We start from the raw sequence: 23,346 nt of genomic DNA, 5'->3' as shown, positions 1-23,346 counted from the left end.
TTAAAGCAAATCTCATGATTTTTGGTGAACCTGACTCATGATTTTTGAACATTCAGGGTTGGCAATACTGAGTCACAGAAGCTGGGAAGGGGCTCCATGAGGGAGAGAGATCACCTAGCATGCAACAGACTGCATGAGGAGGAGACTCTCTTCTTGCCTTCCTAGACCAGATGGTTCCCCGAGGACTCACAAGGGAACTGTGAGACAGAAATTGAGAGATACTGCTGTTTCAGATGTTTATTGTTTTGTATCATGTGTACATGGTTAAGTATAAAAGAGCACAAAGGTGTTAGATTGTGGAAAGGGTGTGTGTTGACTACTTCACAACTACTGTGTGCCTCTGCGAGTTAAACTGTAACCAGAAGCTTCATACTTTTTGGGTGGAGTTCTGGGAGACAAATGTGTTTAAGTAACTGGGGTATCTCAGGGGTCAGTGCTGGTCCTGAGGCATACTGCAGGTAGGCTGAGGTGCTCCATTTTGGAGAAGGGATAGCAAACTGAGAGCCAGTGCCCAGGAAATGTGCTAGAGAGGCCAAGAGAGAAACCACTGCTGCAGCTTTAGAAACTTGAAGCACCCTAGGGTTTCATAGCACAAAGGCTTGGATTCCCCTGGTGATGCTTCCTGGGGCACCCAGGGCTGTGAGTCACTTTGTTACTACGCGAGGGAGTCTTGCCTGTGTTAGCTGGATGTCATCTCCCTAACACAACCAGCCCGTCAGCCACTCAAGCACTCTCCTCTGGGCTACACCAGTCCTGTCTTTGCCTTGTAGGTTGACCCCAACTGCCAAGTCCCTTCAAAACGTCCCCCTGTGGTATCCATACTTTGATCACTGGATACTCACAGAAATCCCAGATGGAACAGACTACCACAGTTTACCAGTTTTGGCTTAGACCAATGCTCCTGTAGTATGCACAGCACTTGAGTTACATTATACAATAAAAGGACATTTACTTAAAAAGAATAGAGATTTGAATAAAAAACAGTTTGAGAGACCGGAACAAATAGTTACATATGAAACAAGATCATATCACACATTCTAAAGCCTCAACTTAACTAAATAACCAGTTATCCTTATGTCTAAAGAAGCTTATCTCACCCAAATTCTCTTCAGCATTTTCAGCCAAGGCATGAAGCAAACTCGCTGTCCATTTATTTCCTAGGTACAGGATACCATCATGCCAGGGTGCCTCTTTGCACCCCCAAATCTACCAGAACAGACTATCGATTTTCACCTCAAGACAGGCCCGCCCTTCTGTTTACCTCTTCCTTTAATTTGCTTCTCAAGTCTCCATCAGCTCTTCATTAGCATTTGACTTAGAATGCTAATACACACTGTTGCACCCTTAGGATAAGTGTCTCCCATCCCGTCTGGGAGGAGTTTGTTTCAAGAAACACTACCTATGAGTGACCTGTTTTTAACTACAGACCTAGAAAACATAATTTGTAGGATATATACATAACTCCTCATATATATTTTCCATACGTACATTTTGCAATGATTATGATGACTAGTATGAGACAGGCTTTCAATAATGACATCACATGACTTTTTTGGCGAATCCAGGGGATCCCTGTACCCCTATATACTGCTGTGCCCCCTGCCTATTGGTATCCAGAGGTTCTTGGGTCACATTGCTCACAGCAGTCCTAGTGGATGGCCAGGAAGGGGCACTCATTAGGATCTAAAACACCCATTTATAGCTTGTTACTAAGCCACTCTGGTGGGTAGTGGTGATGGTGGTGGGTAGCCGGGTTTAGCATAGAGCATGTCCACACTGGGGAAATTTTCTAAGTGATATTAAAATTAGTTCAACAAAAGCAATTTATCAATCAGTTAGAGCTGTAGCGTAGACATAGTTTTAGGCAGTTCAAAGTGGCCTGAGCTGGTTTTACTGAACTAGAATGGTTTCAGAGTAGCAGCCGTGTTAGTCTGTATCCCCAAAAAGAAAAGGAGGACTAAGGTGCCACAAGTCCTCCTTTTCTTTTTGAACTAGAATTGGTTAGGCCGCCTAAAACCAAGTCTATAGTATAGGCTTAATGGCTCTTAATATAGATTTAGGTGAGCTAATTTAAAAATTTAAGATTCTCCAGTTTAAACAAGCCTAGTACATTTAAAAGGAACTTTTGCTTGTTAAACAATAGGGAAGGCAATATGGCAATAATTTTCCATGTTACTTACTCAAGTGCCATAAAAACATTGGTTGTAAGCTCAGCGCAGGCAGATTTTCCTTCCTTCTATTCCTGACACAATTGTTTTTAGTGCAGTTTGGTGACAGAACATTTTAGAGATGTGTCGGGCTACAGCACCTGGCCTGATCAGTGGGGATCATGGGATTCTATTAGGATTTCTGAGGCAAGCTCAGGTGATATTTAACATTACTGTATTTCCACAGCAGTAAAAACAAGTAACACATTGTAGCTGGCACCAGAGGCTTAGTGCATAAGTTCATGGGCTGTTGACAATCCCATAACCATGCAAGCAACCCTTCTTTTGTTCAACTATCGATCTCACCTAAAAATTAAACCTTTAAAGGACAGTTATAGCCACCTTCCCTCAGAAGTTGAGGGTTTTTTAAATGTATTTTATCTATCTAGGGCACTAAAATGGCCCCGTTACCATAGTATCTGCGTGCTTCACAATCCAGTGAGGTAGAAAAGTTCTCTTATCTCCATTTTGGGGGCAACCCAAGGAGCAGAGACACTAAGTGATTTGCCCAGGCTCATACAGAAAGTCTGTGGCTGAGCAGGGGCTTTAACCCATGTCTCCTCAGGGCTAACCACTGGACCATCCTTCCTCTGACCTCTTCCTGGTTTGAGGCAGGAGTAGAGAGAGTTACTCTGATGGTATAAGTATCAGACTCATCAGCTACTATAGGGAAATGCCAGGTATAATCCTCACCAATTTGCCCCTCCTTGTGAGACCACAGATCCACACCCTCACAGCACGAGTTCAAGCCAGGAGGGCATATGCAAGCCCTTTGGGGCAACTTACTCTGAGGGGAAGGCAACACCACCAGGTAGGATTGCAGGATATTTACTATAGATATCATAAAGCAAAATCCATTCTCTAAGAGATTATGACAGAATCTGCTCAAACATCAAGGAGACATCAGTATCAGCATCTATAAGTGGAGTTACTAGGGTTACTTCTACAACTGCTGCTTGAGCCTTTTATAAGGCCACCTTCAATTAAACTCAGTATAATGTATAGTTCTCGGGTTACTCTCTTTCCCAGATTATTTAATCCTTTTGTCTCTGACACTGTGACTCACGATACCAATCCCCCAAAATCTGTGAAACTAAAGAGACCAAAATAGTTGCATTTGGCTAAAACAGGAACTTGCAAATTCAGCAAAATAGACGCATCTTGTTTCTTGCAAGTACACTATGCTTCTCTCTTTTAATTGGGGCACAATCAACACTCATTTCACATTCACAATTCTCATCAGCAGGAACTCTGCCGATGGAAATAGTGTAGAACATGGAAGCAATTTGGAAAATTAGTGGATTAATATTTAGGTTCACTATGCAGAACATATTCATTTCTTTTTGAAGTTAAAGGTCACTAGAAAGTGAAACAGATTCTGCAAGGTTCTGAATGAACCTTACTTCCCATTGAAGTAACGAAATAGGAGGTCTGAACCCTGTAGAATCAGTCCTAGAATGTTCACTTTGAGTATGAATGTCAGTTAGTGAGATCTGTGAACTCTTTTAACGGCAAACTATACTACTACATACATGTTCTTAACATCCTGCTGTTCATTTCTGGCACTTTAAACTACACACACTGCTCCAATGAAACAGAACCATTCACTGAGAGAGGGTAAGAACATTTGATAAATTACAGAGATTCACATGATCCTAAATTAGGAAAATAATTGTGTCTTTTTAATATTTATTTTCTTGCTGCTGCTCAGTTTTTGACACTTGAAAACTATATGTAAGGCATTTAGATAAATTTACTTCAAACAGAGAAGAGTTTGTCAGGGCGTGGAGGGAAGCAGTCATCTGGTTTCATTATTTTCATTCTTCGTGGCATTTAGAAAATGCATTTTGTAATAATCATCATGCTTATGTTATTTTCAAACTTCTGAGATAGCACCACCTAGTGGCCATTGCACAGATGGAAGAGGGCTCTTCGGCCAATAGCATGAACAGCAAAAATTCCAAAGCTAGTTGTGAACAGATGTAAGACAGTCCTGTTGCTTATCTTCAAACAAAGCATTGAAGACTCTGGAAGAAAGGCTCATATAAAGCCAACACTGCCTTGGTACATTTTTTTAATGTAGCCTCCATTTAAATTTTATTAACATTTTGTGTCAGTAAATAAATAATCTACACAAACTGAAGAAAATGTTGTAAAGCCTTGGAATGTTAAATGCAATCCTGGAATCAGAGTTAGTATTTCGTTTTGGCTTGCTTTGCTAATGAAGTATATGTTTGGGGTTAGGGATGCATTCAAACACAAGCAGAGGATCTTATGGGACATTTACATAATCTCTATTATTTTGTGTACAAGAGCTTCTTTGCAGAAAGTTAAGAGGAGACTGCCTTTAACTTCCTTCACAAAGCAGGGATGAGATATTAATAGCCACACTTATACCGTCTATTCTTTGCCAAACCTTTCATTTATCCTGCAGGCTGCCAAAGACAAACCTGGCAACAATCTGATTTCAGAACACAGGTCCCTACACCAGAAGTGGGGCCAATTATATTAGATGGCTGAAAAAAATAGACCACAAAGTGTCTGGTTTTTTTAAGCTCACAAAGACTTGTAGCACCCTATGCAGGGGTACATGTTTAACCATTCCAAGCTACACGGACCCGGCGGAAAGTATTGCTGCTGCTATTTCAGAGAGAGGCAAGAATTTTGTAACGGAAGGCAGAAGTCACCTGATCCATTTAGAGAGTGACAACAGTAAAGAATTTAAGATACAAAAAATCGTGAAAGCAACTTGGTATAAAGTAACAGTGGTCTGCAACTCCTAATCGGCATGCCAGACTACAGTTCCTCCTGTGTCTCACCCAAAGCACTCAGTTCAATACTGCTGCCGGAGAAAATATTTTTAAAAGCCAGAGAGACCAGTTTGTGTGAAAGGACCAGAGTTCAGGAGAAGCTTGTATGGTATAATTACCTTGCTCACAATCAAGTTCACTGCTAATAACTGACAGTTATTATAATAACTGGGACTGCTAATTGGGACAAAGAACCTAAACTGTCATTTAAGAATAACAGGAAAAGCACAGAGTCATTGGATCAGAATGACAAAAACATTGACAAAAAGAAAAGGAGTACTTGTGGCACCTTAGAGACTAACCAATTTATTTGAGCATAAGCTTTCGTGAGCTACAGCTCACTTCATCGGATGCATACTGTGGAAACTGCAGAAGACATTATATACACAGAGACCATGAAACAATACCTCCTCCCACCCCACTCTCCTGCTGGTAATAGCTTATCTAATGTGATCACTCTAATGTGATCTTATCTAATGTGATACACCTTACAAAGTGTATGATAATCAAGTTGGGCCATTTCCAGCACAAATCCAGGTTTTCTCACCCTCCGCCCCCCCCTCCCCCACACAAACTCACTCTCCTGCTGGTAATAGCCCATCCAAAGTGACCACTCTCTTTACAATGTGTATGATAATCAAGGTGGGCCATTTCCAGCATAAACCCAAGTTTAACCAGAACGTCGGGGGGAGGGGGTGTAGGAAAAAACAAGGGGAAATAGGCTATTTTGGAAATATTCCTTGAGTCAGAGACGTCGAAAATAGGATTCTAGGTCACCACAGAACTGTATCATGTACAGATACAGACAGACATCATCTTCCTTTCCAAATGCAAACAGATGGACATCGTACCAAAAGGACTGAAGGTAAAAAATCCATTACAATCTACATACCACACAGACTATGCTGACAGCTTGTGCCACACGCTCTCAAAGAAACTGCGGAATCAGCTGATCAACATCCTCTACAGCAAAGAGGGAAAGATTAAGAATGAGCTCTCAGAACTGGATACTCTCATAAAAAAACAACCTTCCACACAAACTTCCTCGTGGCTGGAATTTACTAAAACTAGACAAGCCATTTACAACGCACACTTTGCAAAATACCTCTGAACAACATACTAATCCACAGAGGCCTCCCTACCAACATTACGAAAAGAAGGATTCTAGGTGGACTCCTCCTGAAGGTCGAAACAGCAGACTGGACTTCTACATAGAATGCTTCCGCCGACGTGCACGGGCTGAAATTGTGGAAAAGCAGCATCACGTGCCCCATAACCTCAGCCGTGCAGAACACAATGCCATCCACAGCCTCAGAAACAACTCTGACATCATAATCAAAAAGGCTGACAAAGGAGGTGCTGTTGTCATCATCAATAGGTCGGAATATGAAAAAGAGGCTGCTCGGCAGGTCTCCAACACCACTTTCTACAAGCCATTACCCTATGATCCCACTGAGAGTTACCAAAAGCAACTACAGCATTTGCTCAAGAAACTTCCTGAAAAAGCACAAGATCAAATCCGCACAGACACACCCCTGGAACCCCGACCTGGGATATTCTATCTACTACCTAAGATCCATAAACCTGGAAATCCTGGGCGCCCCATCATCTCGGGCATTGACACCCTGACAGCAGGATTGTCTGGCTATGTAGACTCCCTCCTCAGGCCCTACGCTACCAGCACTCCCAGCTACCTTCGAGACACCACTGACTTCCTGAGGAAACTACAATCCATCGGTGATCTTCCTGATAATACCATCCTGGCCACTATGGATGTAGAAGCCCTCTACACCAACATTCCACACAAAGATGGACTACAAGCCGTCAAGAACGCTATCCCCGATAATGTCATGGCTAAGCTGGTGGCTGAACTTTGTGACTTTGTCCTTACCTATAACTATTTTACATTTGGGGACAATGTATACCTTCAGATCAGCGACACTGCTATGGGTACCCGCATGGCCCCACGGTATGCCAACATTTTTATGGCTGATTTAGAACAACGCTTCCTCAGCTCTCGTCCCCTAATGCCCCTACTCTACTTGCGCTATATTGATGACATCTTCATCATCTGGACCCATGGAAAAGAAGCACTTGAGGAATTCCACCATGATTTCAACAATTTTCATCCCACCATCAACCTCAGCCTGGTCCAGTTCACACAAGAGATCCACTTCCTGGACACTACAGTGCTAATAAACAATGGTCACATAAACACCACCCTATACCGGAAACCTACTGACCGCTATTCCTACCTACATGCCTCCAGCTTTCACCCTGACCACACCACACGATCCATTGTCTACAACCAAGCTCTGCGATACAACCGCATTTGCTCCAACCCCTCAGACAGAGACAAACACCTACAAGATCTCTATCAAGCATTCTTACAACTACAGTACCCACCTGCGGAAGTGAAGAAACAGATTGATAGAGCCAGAAGAATTCCCAGAAGTCACCTACTACAGGACAGGCCTAACAAAGAAAATAACAGAACGCCACTAGCCGTCACCTTCAGCCCCCAACTAAAACCCCTCCAACGCATTATTAAGGATCTACAACCTATCCTGAAGGATGACCCAACACTCTCACAAATCTTGGGAGACAGGCCAGTCCTTGCCTACAGGCAGCCCCCCAACCTGAAGCAAATACTCACCAACAACCACATACCACACAACAGAACCACTAACCCAGGAACCTATCCTTGCAACAAAGCCCGTTGCCAACTGTGACCACATATCTATTCAGGGGACACCATCACAGGGCCTAATAACATCAGCCACACTATCAGAGGCTCGTTCACCTGCACATCCACCACTGTGATATATGCCATCATGTGCCAGCAATGCCCCTCTGCCATGTACATTGGTCAAACTGGACAGTCTCTACGTAAAAGAATAAATGGACACAAATCAGATGTCAAGAATTATAACATTCATAAACCAGTCGGAGAACACTTCAATCTCTCTGGTCACGCAATTACAGACATGAAGGTCGCTATCTTAAAACAAAAAAAACTTCAAATCCAGACTCCAGCGAGAAACTGCTGAATTGGAATTCATTTGCAAATTGGATACTATTAATTTAGGCTTAAATAGAGACTGGGAGTGGCTAAGTCATTATGCAAGGTAGCCTATTTCCCCTTGTTTGCCCCCCCCCGCCCAGACGTTCTGGTTAAATTTGGATTTATGCTGGAAATGGCCCACCTTGATTATCATACACATTGTAAGGAGAGTGGTCAGTTTGGATGAGCTATTACCAGCAGGAGAGTGAGTTGGGGGGGGGGTGAGAAAACCTGGATTTCTGCTGGAAATGGCCCACCTTGATTATCATACACATTGTAAAGAGAGTGGTCACTTTGGATGGGCTATTACCAGCAGGAGAGTGAGTTTCGGGGGGGGGGGGTGGGGGGGAGGGCGGAGGGTGAGAAAACCTGGATTTGTGCTGGAAATGGCCCAACTTGATTATCATACACATTGTAAGAAGAGTGATCACTTTAGTTAAGCTATTACCAGCAGGAGAGTGGGGTGGGAGGAGGTATTGTTTCATGGTCTCTGTGTATATAATGTCTTCTGCAGTTTCCACAGTATGCATCCGATGAAGTGAGCTGTAGCTCACGAAAGTTTATGCTCAGACAAATTGGTTAGTCTCTAAGGTGCCACAAGTACTCCTTTTCTTTTTGCGAATACAGACTAACACGGCTGTTACTCTAAAAACATTGACAAGGTAGCACAGTCTCAGACATCTGACTAGGTGCAAGGCTTCTTTTGCTTTGCCTCACCCTACCAGGATGAATGGAATAGGCTCTCTCATCAAGTCAACCAGGACCCAAAAATCAAAGCATGTAAAGGTAAAGGGGTTTTCACCCCCAACTAGGCACAGAGCTGACCCCAGTCTCATAAGATAGTCCTCACCCACATTTCACCAATTGCTAAGCTCACAGCAGCAAAAGGAGAAGCAGATCCTCCTTAACTACAACATCCCTTCACAAGCAGCCACTGAACAGTAAAAAGTAGTTCTTCCCTCTCCCTTCCAGCAAGGCTAAGATCATTGTCTCTATCTTGTTCAGCCCTAGTCCGCAAGGGACGAGAATCCCAAAGTCACATCCAAATGCAAAACCACAAGAAATAGGCTGACTCATAGTACTTATCAAAAACTCAGCTTAGGTTGTGCTGTGAGGGGCAGCCCTTGACCTTATCAACTTGTTGCTAACATTTCCCCCTAGGATCTCCTAAAAGGAGGAGAGAACTGACATTTTGAAAGAGCACAATAATCCTTGACCTAGTGAAGTTACAGCAAAGTGCCTGTGAAGATCAATCAGGTTACACAGTAAAGTCTCATAATACAAAAGATGAACGATTTTCTTACAGGAAAGTTCAGGTTCTGAGCTCCGCCTCCCACCTCCAAAAAGGAGAGAGAGAAGGTACCTTCTTAGGAATGGTTTATAGAAGCCCAAACCAAAGCCACACTCACAAAAATAGTCCTCAAGCTATACAGCCAGCATAATAGGCATCTAGCCTATTCAGAATATAGTCAAATAGACTCAAAAATTGCTATCAACTACACTTGTGCAAACCCACTGAAGTTAATGCAGTTTCATGGCTTACAGAGTGGAATTCAGCCAAAAGCATTTAGAGTAATTTGAAATGACTTGTGCTGTACTCTATGTATTAGTTTTGACATTTTGTATCAGCAAGATAGTGATTATTGCATGAACTGGATGGGTATACATCATCGTATTCTAGCCTATAATTCTCTAACCACAAGTGAATTACCAAAGGTCTCCTTACTCCTGGAAAGAAATGTCATATCAGACCAAAAACCTTCAGGTGTCTACATCCTTTTCTAACGTGTTCTGAAAGAGACTTTTCCTTTTATGTAGCAACTCCTGACAGTCTCTTAGCTTTGTATGTGTGTTGTAGTGTTGGTGTTTATGTAACGTCACATGCACACTCTACTGTAACGTTTGCAGACTCTTTTTGGCTGTGTGTGTGTTGTATTGTTGGTGTTTGTGTGGCAGAAGTGTCACATGCACATTCTGTTGGTATGTGGCAGCTATCTTTGAAGTCATTGAACTTCACCTTATTGTTATAAATTAGCAATAGACATAGGCACATATGTGTAAGTCAATGTCACCAAGTTTCAAATCATCTGAAATAATTAATTCTATCAGTTTAGTATATTTTTTATTCCATAACTAGTAAGATATTTTTAAAGTATTGTGCAGGTGTGTTTAAATAGAAAGGATGTTACTTGCAAAAACTATCTTTGCCTAAATTGGATATACATGGTTTACACAATGTAAAGCAAATTATGCAAGAAGCTAGAGACAGAGAAGTGTTGTCTAGTGGTCCGAGCACAAAACTAATACCAGGAAATTCCTGAGGCCTCATCCCTACTCTGACAATGAAGTCTGGTCTTGGCTATCATTTAAGCTCCCTGCATCTCTGAAGTGGGGATACCTCACAGCATTCCTGTGAGGATTAATTAATTAATGCCCATAAATTGCCTTGAAAATAGCAAGCATTCAGTATTTTACAACTCCAGATTACTTTCTGTAACCCTGATGGAAAACAATTCCAGGGTTCTGTGCAGCAGTAGTAGAAGGCTGCGGGGGCATCTAGTCAAGAAATCTTAATATTAACAAAGCTATGCAGAGAAATACCTGTTTTGGTTAATGGACTAGAGAACAGCTGCTGAAGAAGTTTGTTCTCTGAAGTTCTCAGCACCACCACTGTATCAGCAGGAAGAGTGTCTCTGTTCTTCTCAAGGAAACCATAGGCATCATATAATACCTAGGTGTTGGAGACAGAATGAACAAACAGCTGAAATAGACTACCAGAACCCTGCCATTTACTTTAAACAGGCAAGTTGACCAAATAAGCTAGTTCAAACCTGACAAGCTGGTGAATTACTGCAGTGTCCTCAAAGTGTGAGCTGGCTTTAGGCAGCATCTGCATTCATAACGTGTCATTGGTATATCAAATTGGTTTAAGTGGCTTAGGCTGAGTCACACTGTATTACACTGTATCACATCAAACTACGACGTGCCCAATGCAACATAACACACTGCAGCACCACACTAGTCGCATAACTTGACAGGTTACATGTGAAAGAGGCAATGGTTTTCAGACAGAGCAGCCACTCTGCATTTACTGCATGTAGCCAGTGTGTGATTTGTAATTAAATCTTCTGGAGAAACAGGAGAAAATTTCATATCTAGCACACTGGCAAAATGGATACAAAATGTACTACCACTGTTACCAAATGGATATTTATTCATCTGGGATCCTCTCTTTAATTTGCACTGGCTTAGGGCACAGTATTTTTAACATTTTAATTCTGAAGGCTTTGAAAGGCAAAATTGCTCTGAATTGTTTTTCTCATAGTTATTAGTAATCAATGATCAAATCTTTTATTCAAAATTGGAATAGAGTTATTCTGCTTTAGATTTTATTTTTTAAAACTACAGTAATTTCCAGCATCCAGCTTTACTATAAATGGCCTCACTGCTGGAAAAACACAGGCACAGCACATGGGGCAGGTCTACACTACCGCAGGGACCGATGCTCTGAGATCGATCCACTGGCGGTCGATTTAGTGGGTCTATTAAAGACCTCTCCAGTAGTTGGAGTTGTGTAGAGTAGTTTGACTTACCACGGTAGTGTAGACATATGGTCTTGATGTTACATTAGAGCTGAATTTGGCCCTACTGTGGAGAATGACAGAAAGTCAGCACTGCCTCTAGGACTTTACATTTAGGTGGCAATGAATTTACTGGAGCTTTGTGGAACTTTACAGTTTTCCTTAACAATCCCAAAAGTTGGGCGAGGTTTACTGGAAGATTTGTAGAGGTTCTTGACCCTTGCATTGAGCCTAAGCTAGGTCTGCATGGAAACCATGCAAACCTAGGCTGCTTTGGTTGAGTTTTGTGTACAATTGGGAATTTAGACCTTAAATTCCAAACAAAACTCAGTGGACACGAAACCAACTAAAACCAAAACGGCTGAGTTCTGCAGAGTACTAGAATATACCTATAGTATGTAGGTGGGAATTCTTCCAGTCACTCCTCTGCCCTCTACAGGAGTTTAAAAAGAAAGCACTATTGCAGAGACAGTTTTAAACTGTTTTATTCATTGAACCTCCTTTCCTTTCCTGCTCTCTCTCTTCCACACAAACAATTACTACTGAGTATATGTGTTAATGGCTAGAGATATTATAACTGTGCAGGTTGTTCTGGGTCAAGGAGGGCCACCACTTCTAAGAAATGTCTCAGCTGGGGTGACCAGATGTCCCAAATTTATAGAGACAGTCCCAATATTAGGGCCTTTGTCTTATATAAGTGCCTGTTATCCCCATCCCTATTTTTCACAATTGCTAACTGGTAACCCTAGTCTCAGCTGGGTTCACGTGTCAGGATGCCACCTCCAGAATTGGGTAAGGAGCATTTATAACATGGGCAATTTTGCATTGTAAATCATATCACAAATTCTAGGTTTCTTTAAAAACAATTAATCCATTAAAAAGAGAGAAATCTGCAAGCAATTTAAATGCCTCTGGATGGAATGGATAGTGACTATACCACTTATTACATTCAGACCATATGACCTTTACCTTCCCAGCATAGTGCTGAATGCCAAAACACAGCTCCACTCGTTTGGGCCTCCAAAAGTATTTGCATCTTAAATTATCTTCAAACTTATCTAGTCATTAAAAAAACGTAACGGTTAAAGGTGAACCACAGCAATTTAAACCACAACTCCCATAATTAGGGACAGCTTACAACCCAAAAAAATCAGAATTAGTACAAAATACCCTTATAAGTTATCACATTGTCCACCAATGATGTCAGCCTTTGTCAGCTTTTGCTACAAGCACCTGTGTTCTTTCTTCCAAGTTGCCACTTATAAATGAACAGCTTCCCCAAACTAGTCCTTCAAATCCCTCACGATTCACTTCTAATGGGATGCCTATCAGAAACTAACAAATGACAATGGCTTGGTAGGTAGAAGGCTAGAAGAAACTTCTCATATATATCCTATTTATTTATTCATTCGTTTATATCTTATCTTTTTAATAAATAACCAACTCAAAGCCCTCTAGCTATGTACATATCTGCCCTATGTGAATGCCCTTGTTCCTTCCCATAGTTGGTTATATCCACAAGAAAGAAAGGGCACAACACTCCAGCCAACAACTAGGTCCCCTCCAAGATTACACCTGTCACTTCTGTGGGAAAATCTGCAGGGCACGAACTGGGCTCCTCAGCCACCTAAAAACCCGCCAATGAACCCCCTTGGTGGACAACATCCTCGCATCAAGGGATAGCCAAAGAAGATGTCCACCTGCACTTTGATTTAAATACATGCTAAAGCCTTTAGGCATCTTTTATCCTGCATTTGAACTTCTTCAGAAAAACAGGCTTATATCCAAAGGGGCCTTCTGGGATATGTCTACACAGCAATTAAACACCTGCAGCTGGCCTGGGTCAGCTGCTCGGGCTTGGGCTACAGGGATGTAAAACTGCAGTGCAAAACATTGGGGCTTGGGCTGGAGCCTAGGCTCTGGGACCCATCCCACTCATGGGCTCCCAGACCTTGGGCTCCAGCCTGAGCCTGAACGTCTACAGTGCAATTTTACAGCTGCGCAGCCCAAGCCCTGGTTATTGAGAAATACAGACACTCTATGAGGTACATGCCCACAATACACTGAGCTAAGGGAAAGAGAGACAGCTTATAGAGCTGAGTGAGAACAAGGCCTTTTCTGCCCTTTGAGATAATCCTGTGATATTTTGTACTGAAACTAGTGCCTGTATAGTGAAACTTCCCATTGCATTTGTTTATCTTAGTCAGCAGTTATGGGCTTGATACAGGAATCACATGGAGAAATTCTCTGGCCTAAGTTATGCCGGAGATCAGACTAGATGATCAGAATGGTCCTGTCTGGCTTAAAATCTGTGAATCTTAAATTTCATGATTTTTTCCTGTTTATGTTTCACTGCCACTAAAATATTCTTTAGTTTAAGACACAGAATTAGGCTTTGAGCTTTGTTTGGAGTGAGTTGCTGGCTAGCACACCTGCATACGGTCAAAGATCTCAACTTGCTACACACATCTTGAGATCTTCCAGGACACCCTGATCTCAAGGCAGCAGTAATAGAATTGAACAGCTCTGAGGCAGGAAGTCTGCCTATGGGGAACTGTAAACTCAGTATTCAATATTGGCCTATTTATAGGACCCACAAGCAGGCTTCCGGCTCCAGCACATGAATGGGGACTGGAATGAAACTCTCTCATTCATTGCACCTTTGACCTAAAATCAAGTATGAACCCAGTTCTCTGGAAGTGAAAAACGTGTGTATGGACTATGCTATCTAACCTGCAGCTATTATTTTAAGGCAAAATTCGGCTCTCTAAATTGCTGTGAATATCTCTACTGTGCGTTCTGCACTCATTCCATTGACAGCAATCGGAGCTCTGTGTTGCTGATCAGAGAGGAGAATTCCACCCTAAGTAAATAAAAATAGGATCATATTTTAATATTGGCTGCACGCATTTTAAAGTTGGCAACAAGATTTATTAAAATGTTCATGAAATAATCATCTAGTTAAGGAACTATCTAAGCAGATGGCACAGCAAAGTCACACACACACTTTCTCCTTATGATGAGGTAATCAGTAATAAAACAGTGGTGTGTAATGGGGTAATAATGTTAAAAGCCAGGAAGATCTGAATTCTACCCTTGTCACTACTACTAACTCAATGTATGGTCTCGGGCATGTCTCTCTTCCTTTCTGTGCTTCAGTTTCCCATCTTTTTAAATGAGAATAAGAATCCTTAAAGTACCTAACACACAGCAGCATTGTAACGATTATTTAATATTTGCAAATCCTGTAGATGATAATAAGCCCTATTTAGATAGGTATTAATATTTAAACCATAAAATAACATTAACCGTATAAAAACAATTAGAAACTAGCAAAATAGTTGAAGAAGTGAGCACCTGAGCAAAAAGAGAGAAAATAAATACTTAAGTAAATAAAAATCCATTTATTCATGTCTGAATATTGGTGACATCATAGCAGAATTTTCAGAAGCCTTCACAATCCATTGCTAATGCCACAGACTCAGTGGTTATGTAGACTAGCAAAAATACTATGAGATGGCATGACTCTCACTCAATGTGTATCAATCATTCTTCAGGGTTTTTTTAATTATTATTCTTACCAACTAACGTTAGGTCTGTCGCCTGGGGAAATCGACTTTCTTCGTCAAGTAGAGAAAGTACTCCCATTGGTTTCTGGAGGAACATATCTAGAAGTGGACGATTGTCCTCATACTCCACTGTAGTAGCATCAATGCCCTCATTCTGATATTCCATCTACAAAGTCATAAACACAGTTAATACTGAATTGACCATGGGAACATTACCATCAGGACATTTCTGGCACAAAACTTCTTTCTTGTTTATAGCACCGCATAACGTTTAATTTCCTACAAAGCTCACAACAATTGTGTGGCAGCTAGGTCACAATATCATGTGGGAAATGGGTCTGAGTGAGGTCTAGTCTCTAAACTTCCATTTTCTTGTTCTGTAAACTCTTAATTTTTCTTTAGCTTAAGTAAGATTTGTATTAACAGAAAGTGACAGCGCTTTTTCTTAGAGATGACCATATGATCAAGCCATAGAATTGTCAGTGGCCTAATTCTATGCCAGTAAAAAGCCCAGAATATTTTAAGATCTGCTAAGGGAATGGAAATATGAATGGGTGGAAGTAGGAGTGAAGTAAGAAATAATATTAACTTAATTAAGTCTTCAATCACTCTAGACCACATTTCTTTCTTTGGTTTGATGACTTAGGTTGTTATAGAACTGCTAGTAAGAGATGGGACTTTCCAGACTGACCAAAGGTCAAACTCACCTACCCACAGCCTGGATTGGAGGTCTATGATCCCTGGATTTGCTTGGAAGATTTCCCAGGATGTGGCATGGGGTGGAGTGAACTAGAATCACAACCTTAAAGATCTAAGTAATCACAGGTGATTCTCCCAGGCCACCACAACACCAAGAAGGGCTGCTGCACTCTCCCAACCCCCTTTCCCATAAAAAAGAAGAGACAGACCAAGACCACTTCAGGCTATGCCAGCTGACTAGCCAAATGCCCAGAAGCAGCCTGCCGGCCAGCATAAAACACCAACTAGAGATGATGTCACCTGATCCCCTGAATTACAATTTTTACTTTGAAAATCTGAAACCCAGCAAGCAGAAGCACCGTTAAAAAATTTTTCTTTTTAAAAACCTTTTATTATTTTTCCTATTTTGTGGATTGGTAGAGGCACCTACTTCCCGTATTCATTATTTTTTGTGTTAATACCTTTTAGATGTGAAAGAGAGAGAGAGAGAAAATATTAAACACATAGCACATGTGTATCCAATTTCTAAGTAAATCATATCTTAAATCATTTTGTGTTACCCTTTTGTTCTGCACTAACAAGGGAAATTATAGGTTGTTAATCATTCTGTATCACAGTAGAGCTAAATTAATCAGGGAAAAAGTCAACCACTCAGTCAATGGAAATGTTGAAGGAATCTAGCTGCTTCAGAGATCTGAAAAGTAAATTACATCCCCTTAGCTTTCCAGGCTTAAATATGTATAAGACTTAATCATGCACTATGCTAACTTCATGATTTAAATCCTGATTGTGTTTATCCAGTGATTTGGTCAATTGCTGATTTCATTCCATATTATTGTCAATATGTTGATTTATTAACTCAATTATAATTTTGATTTGATAACTGTTCTCTTTAATTCTTAGTTTAGTAAAAGTCTAATAGCTATTTTTAGGAAAAAGTTTCTTTAGGTTTGTCTTTTTATTAATTTGTAATACAATCCATAAAAATTACATAAAGCTAGTTTTTCTTTCAAAAATGCAACAAGGGTCACAACACACTTCCCAATGGCAAAAAGTCTTTTAGTAAAGTTTTTAAGAGCTACGTAGCTCTGTTCCTAAATTAGTACCTGTATCCCTCACAGTAGGGTATATTGTTCAGCCACAGTCTTGTATTAGAAATAAATTATTATAAAGAGAGAGATTCAGGAGTACTATATTGGACAGACAGATAGATAGATAGACAGAACTCCTGAATCTAGCTTACAATCACAGCAGCCCAATTTACCTGTTCAAGTGCAAAGATGTGCTGATTGAAATAAAACTGGATTTGTTCATTCGCAATGTTTATGCACAGCTGTTCAAAGGAATTTCTTGTGAAGTTCTCAAATCCAAAGATATCCAGTATCCCAACATGCATCCGGCTTTCAGCATTGCTATGTAGAAAAGACACACAAAATCCAACATGGGGCAAAACCCAGGATAAATCAAAAGAAACAGGATATTCAAGATCAGATACTATCATTAATTCAATCCACCACAAAAGGAAGAGAGACAGCCTGTATAAATCAAACACAGCTTGTGCATTTGTTTATAGTCATTACTACACTCCTTTTTAGGGTGACCAGATAGCAAGTATGAAAAATCAGAACAGGGCGTGGAGGGTAATAGGCAACTATATTAGACAAAGACCTGAATATCAGGACAGTCGCTATAAAATCAGGACATCTGGTCACCCAACTCCTTTTCAACTCTGAGATTCTTGCATTACACAAGTTCTGCTAAGGTTTTGGGAGGAGGAAGAGAGAAATCATTGGGAAGTACTGATTCCAAGCAGCACCTCTTCAGAGGTATTAAGGGAATGGTTTCAGCAAGCAGATCTCAACAGAAAACTATTTGACAGCCTCCTCAGGTAGAAGAGGGCTGTGTAGACTCTTCGGTGGGCAACCTAGATAGCCATGCTAAAGTAGATTGAGAAAGAAAGAGGAGCTCTCAAGCACTGGCTATGGAAGAGGAGGAGTTTTCCCTCTGCTGTTGACAGAAGAGGGGGAGCTGTGCTCCCGCCATTTCCCATTACTTTGACCCTGCCTAAGACAGACAGACAGGCAGTCTCAGACTGAAGTCTGCATCCTTTACAGTGTTGACCTCATGTACCGCACAGTTATGAGGAGACAAAGGAAAGAGAAATATAAGACACCTTTCCACTTTCCCAATTCTGGCACTACAGGGAATGAAACAGCCCCCAGCATAACTCAAAGCTGCCTAAGGGCTGCTCTAATTTACACCACCAGCAGCTGTCCCATGAGGACACATTGCTGCAACCCTGCCCCCGATATATCCTCTCCATGCCTTCCCCCACTTCCAACATATCCTCTCCATGGAGAATGTGGGGGGAGCCAACAAAATCAAAGCAGCTATGCCAGCTTTACACCACCTGAGGGATTCACTTATGCTTGGGAATACCCAGTTGCTCCTTGAGAAGTGCAAAGCAGCTAGAACGGGGTCTGAGTATCTGTCTTTGTTCCAGGAAAGGAATAAGATGGCACAGTGTAAACATTTCCATAATGCAAATTGGCATTTAAGTTTTCATAATTAAATGTTTTGACAGCTGGTTTTAACAGCTTGCATTAGAATGTCAAAAATATATTCATGAAGTAGCTGTTCTGTAATCATTTATATTTATATTTTATCACTAGTTTAATACTACTTGAGAATTGGAAGGACCACATAGAACAATACTTGTGTTTAATATATCCAGTCTACTGTAATTAGTTATCTATGGGCATCTGGTATGATTTTCATGCTTACCAGATACACAGGCTCTTTTCAAAGACTTGCCTGAGATTTTAACCACACAATTCCCATTGATTTCAGTAGCCAAATCCCAGTGAGCTCTTTGAAAAGGATGGAGTTAATGTCCTGGAAACAGAGTTCAGGATCACAGCATGAAGGCCATTTTGAGGTCTTTTTCAAATAAACACAATATTCCTCCAGCAAAATCAAAACTACAAAAGGGGATGATCCCATCACACACGTCAGCAATATGTAACTTGCCATATATTTTTATCTGGCTGCAGCAGTGTATTAATGCGATTTACAATCCAGCTGAAGAGTCGGCCATAAAGTGCTTTAGACATGGCATCTCGCACATCAGCAGCTTTGTCCACAGTGTTTGTTCGGATAATAGTCTCTCCTCGTGTTACAACACAGTGAGAGGTTAGAGCTTCTTGGAGCTCTTCTGAACCAATACTGAGCAGTGCAGCAGCTGGAAGATAACAGACAGGAAAGATGGCTGTGACTGGAGAACAAAAATTGCCAGCACTACCGACCTGATACCCATCAGTTAGAGATTCTTACAAATGCAATCAAGCTGCATTTATAGAACTGACAATATTAAAAACATATTTACCATTATCTAAGGCCTCTGCATTGGGAACTTCACTTTTATCAGTTTGGTGTTGTGAGGAAATGGCAGCAAACTCAATGTTTCCTGTATTCAAGATTCCAGCCAGAATTTTGTAAACTGAATGCACTTCCTGCAAAATGAGACAAGAACTACCTTAACAAGACACAATTAGTTAGTTGTAGCCCCCAGATGTGGTCTGTTTAAAAATAAGATAGGGAGTGTGTGTGTAAAGCCCATTGGGTCATTCTGAGGTTTTTACTTGCCCAGTTCAGTTTTTACTCTCTCTTTATTCAGGCAAACTCCCTCTGAAGTGGAAAAGTGAGATAGAAATGGAAATGTGAAGGGGATAGAATGGAGCTTGCCTCAGTAAAACTGAAGCCTCAGTCTGTCCTCCAGTTCTGTGGGTGCAGTTTTGTACACACAATTACAAAGGTGAGATTCTGTGGAATAATGATATATTTAGACAACAAATGCCACTATTTGCACAGGAAGCGTTGGAGGTGGTTTTTAAAAATAAGGTCAATAATGCTTTGGTAGCTAGTTCATGATTAATCTCTTACCTCATCAGTGAATCCTATGATCCTAAAGCAATGTTGAATTGCTTCAAATTGTCTTCCATATGAGTCTTTAGTAATAATATCTTGCATTACTCTTCCAGTTTCGTTATCAATATACCTAAATAAAGTGGCATAATTAAAATGCTGTGTTAACAGATGTTAACAGATGTTCAATAGCATTGCATCAGTAATGCAGCAGACCACTTATTGCAATGTTTTTTAACCAAATAAATATTGTTATGCTAATCAAAAAGTTTTGGATTATTTTCTTTCTATTAGTTTTTGTTCCTTCAGCACAAATTAAAATGTTTTCCCAACATTATAGTTTTCCAATAAAGAGACGGAGAGCAAATGAAATTAGTAACTCAAAGTTAACGAACACGATTCAGCCCTGAAATAAGACAGTGCAATTCCATTTACTTTAATGGAACTACTAATGCATTCAAGTAGAATTTTCCCTAATATGCAAAGAGTAACATAAATTTAAACCAATATATTTTGAGTTGCTCCTTCAGTATTACCATAAAGCTCTACATTCACAGCCATTCATTTCTAGGGATAGAGAAGACCTGAAAGAAGGAATGAAAATCTAGATAATGATGAGATGGCTTTTTTCCCTCTTATTATAAATGCTGCGAGTCCTCAAACAAAATAATAATGTAATTCCTTATTGTCCATCCACTTCTGTACTTGGGAGGATTAAGAAAGATCCGTAAGGGATAGAAAAAGATTGAGAGAGATTTTAAAGCACCACACTGAAAGCAAGCCCCGATCAATAGCAAATTACAACCGCATTAAAAACAAATTAGTGATAGTTACCGAGGAGGCTTTTTTTCAGGAAGTCTATACTCAGAAAGTTTCTTCTGATGAAAAAGACCAGCATAAATATAGTAAAATATATGGAAGTTTTTTTCTCCTCTGGAAAAAAAATGTATTATTTTAAAGCTTACAGGTATATCTGCATCTACATGTCTGCACTATGCTGTACACTGTCAAGTTAATGGAAGAGGGATTGATCCTATGCTCATTGAAGTCAATGGCAAAGCTCCCAGAAGCAGCAAAAGCCCAATGAAAAGCTCTTCCATCTTATCTGTTAAACACACAAAACCCAGCCCAACTAGATGGTGGCAATGAGTCCAAGATCAGGCTCCACTCCTTCCCTTTATAAGTTGTTGGAGGTTGAGCACAAAGGTACAATGATATGTTTATAGGAAATAGGCTCTGGGAGAAACAATATACTATACACAGCATCCTTTACCAAACAATGGAGTGGTATTGGTCTCCAGCTCAGAAGAATGAAACTAACTGTACTTCCAGCCAGGGAGTTAGAACAAAATTTCATTGAAAAGTGTTTTTTGAAAAGTAAAAACTGTTCTGGAAAAATAAACACAAACCCCAAAAAAGGTAGACTAGATTTGAAAGGACATAGTATTATTAACCTACACAGCCTGCTTTATGACTCTGGATTTTTCAAGTAGATATTCAGAAATTTTTGCCCCCATTACAGCTCCTGTTGGTGTAAACAGCATTTCCAGGTATTTTCCAAAACGACTTGAGTTGTCATTGATTGCAGTGCAGGCGTTCCCAAACGCTTCAACCAGAGGGTTCACTTGAAGAATCTTCTCACGCAGAGCGCGGTTATTGGCCTTGACAGAATAGACACAGGTCAGAAGGAATGCCCCAAAAGAATGCTTACTCCAGGCTTCTTCCCAGCCTCAGAAACATAGTGTGCATTATCAGGTGTCCAGCATCTTCAGCTACTGGCACATGTGAATTGACCTAGTTACCGATACAACACACCCACATATTGAAGGGGAAAACAAAGTCTCTAGCAGGTGTGAAGATATTGGATTTTCCCCCTCTTTGCAATTTATGTGCCTTAGGAGGCTCCATATATTTTATTTTAACAAAATAAAATTTAACAAAATAAAATATCAGACAATAAATAGCATTTAGGCTTTGATCCAGCCAGCATTTATACATATGTTTAACTTTAAGCACTTGAGTTTTCAAAGTGCTGTGACTTCAATGGCATTATTCATATGCTTAAAGTTAAATATGTGCACAAGTGTTTGCTGCAGCAGGCCCTTCCCAATTTCATTCTGGCACTGATCCTTATAGTCTGAATAATGGACCTAGGTCATAAGCACTGTAGATAACCAGAGGCACTAATCATTATGGGCTTGATCGTTTATACATTGAAGTCAATGGCAAAGAAGGATCAGACCCTACGGTCCCAATTCTGCAAACAATGGTGCATGTGAGTACTCTCACTGACTTTAATGGGACAACTCATGTGCATAGAGTTAAGCACGTGCATAAGCCTTCGCAGGAGCTGATCTTAAAACTAGCATATTCTTTATGTTAATAATTAATCACTAGGCCATGGTCTCTTCAGTGTAAAATATCAGATCCAAATTAATAACAAAGTCCCCAGTCTGTACTGCTCAATTTTCAGTGTTTTCAACAAGCTAGAAATAAATGCATCAGGGCTTTTTTCAGCAAAGATGGTTTAAAATGCAATGCTTACTGGGCTACCTGGCTGGCTATAAATACCTTTCCCAGGAATGTCAAATGCTGGACAATCAGGTGGGCGCTTTCAGTCTTTCCAGCACCACTTTCTCCACTGATGATAATGCACTGATACACAAAACAAAGTTGTAAATGCATTGTTCACCATAAAGCTGATCAACTCAGATGTTCAACTGCTACTTTTACATTGTTTTGAATATATACCAAGACATCTTCAGAGTCAACTCTCTGTATATCAGTAAGAGTCACAAGTATGTTTGTTTCTTCACTCTTTTGATCAATAAAAGGTGCATCATCATAATCTCTGGGTGCTTATACATTTATGGAGAGAATAAGATCCATAGAGCCCAATGCTATGACACTATTTGAAACATGGACTCTTTTACTGGGAAAGTACCATTCTACCTAACGTACAGTCTCAGGGCTTGGCTACACTTGTGAGTTACAGCGCAATAAAGGCGCCCCGGGCGCACTAGCTCACTACCCGTCCACACTGGCAAGGCACATAGAGCGCTCTGACTCCGCGGCTACAGCGCTGCTGGTACTGCACCTTGGCGAGTGGAATAACGTTTGCTGCGCCCTCGCTGGAGCACCGCAGCGCCAGTGTGAACGAGGTGTTGCTTTACTGCGCTCTGATCAGCCTCCGGAAACGTCCCATAATCCCCTTAAGTCAAGTGGCCACTCTTGTCATTGTTTGGAATCAGCTGTAGGAATGTGGAAATGCCCTTTGAAAGCTCCGTTACTGACAGCCGGCTACTTATCTGCTCTGAGACAAAGCAACCATTAGTGTGGAATGCTATGTGTGAGAGAGAGAGGCAGGGAGGTGAGGGGGGTCTGCTGCTGTCTGAATTTACAAGACAGCATGCTGACATGCTCTCAGCCCCCCCCAAATCCACTCTCTCTCCCCCCACATAGATACAACACACTCCCTATCACACTCCACCC

General features: G+C 40.9%; 1 protein-coding gene across 1 annotated transcript in view; it reads right to left on the bottom strand.

Annotated features, from left to right (window-relative positions):
• The window catches only part of MYO3B (myosin IIIB), a 263,385-nt gene that overhangs the window by 130,235 nt on the left and 109,804 nt on the right, over positions 1–23,346 (bottom strand). Inside the window, exons 13-22 of the mRNA XM_077830392.1 lie at positions 22,426–22,509; positions 21,313–21,515; positions 20,689–20,787; positions 19,873–19,987; positions 19,316–19,442; positions 18,961–19,171; positions 17,195–17,342; positions 15,244–15,397; positions 12,632–12,720; positions 10,683–10,812 (exon numbers count right to left, since the gene is read on the bottom strand). Of these exons, the coding sequence (XP_077686518.1) occupies positions 10,683–10,812; positions 12,632–12,720; positions 15,244–15,397; positions 17,195–17,342; positions 18,961–19,171; positions 19,316–19,442; positions 19,873–19,987; positions 20,689–20,787; positions 21,313–21,515; positions 22,426–22,509 (1,360 nt within the window). The remainder of the gene's footprint in view (positions 1–10,682; positions 10,813–12,631; positions 12,721–15,243; positions 15,398–17,194; positions 17,343–18,960; positions 19,172–19,315; positions 19,443–19,872; positions 19,988–20,688; positions 20,788–21,312; positions 21,516–22,425; positions 22,510–23,346) is intronic.

The sequence above is a fragment of the Eretmochelys imbricata genome, chromosome 11 (genome assembly GCF_965152235.1).
Source record: "Eretmochelys imbricata isolate rEreImb1 chromosome 11, rEreImb1.hap1, whole genome shotgun sequence".
Lineage (NCBI taxonomy): Eukaryota > Metazoa > Chordata > Testudines > Cheloniidae > Eretmochelys > Eretmochelys imbricata.
The sequence above is the reverse complement of the archived record's forward strand: the minus strand, read 5'-3'. Positions and strand labels throughout refer to the sequence as shown.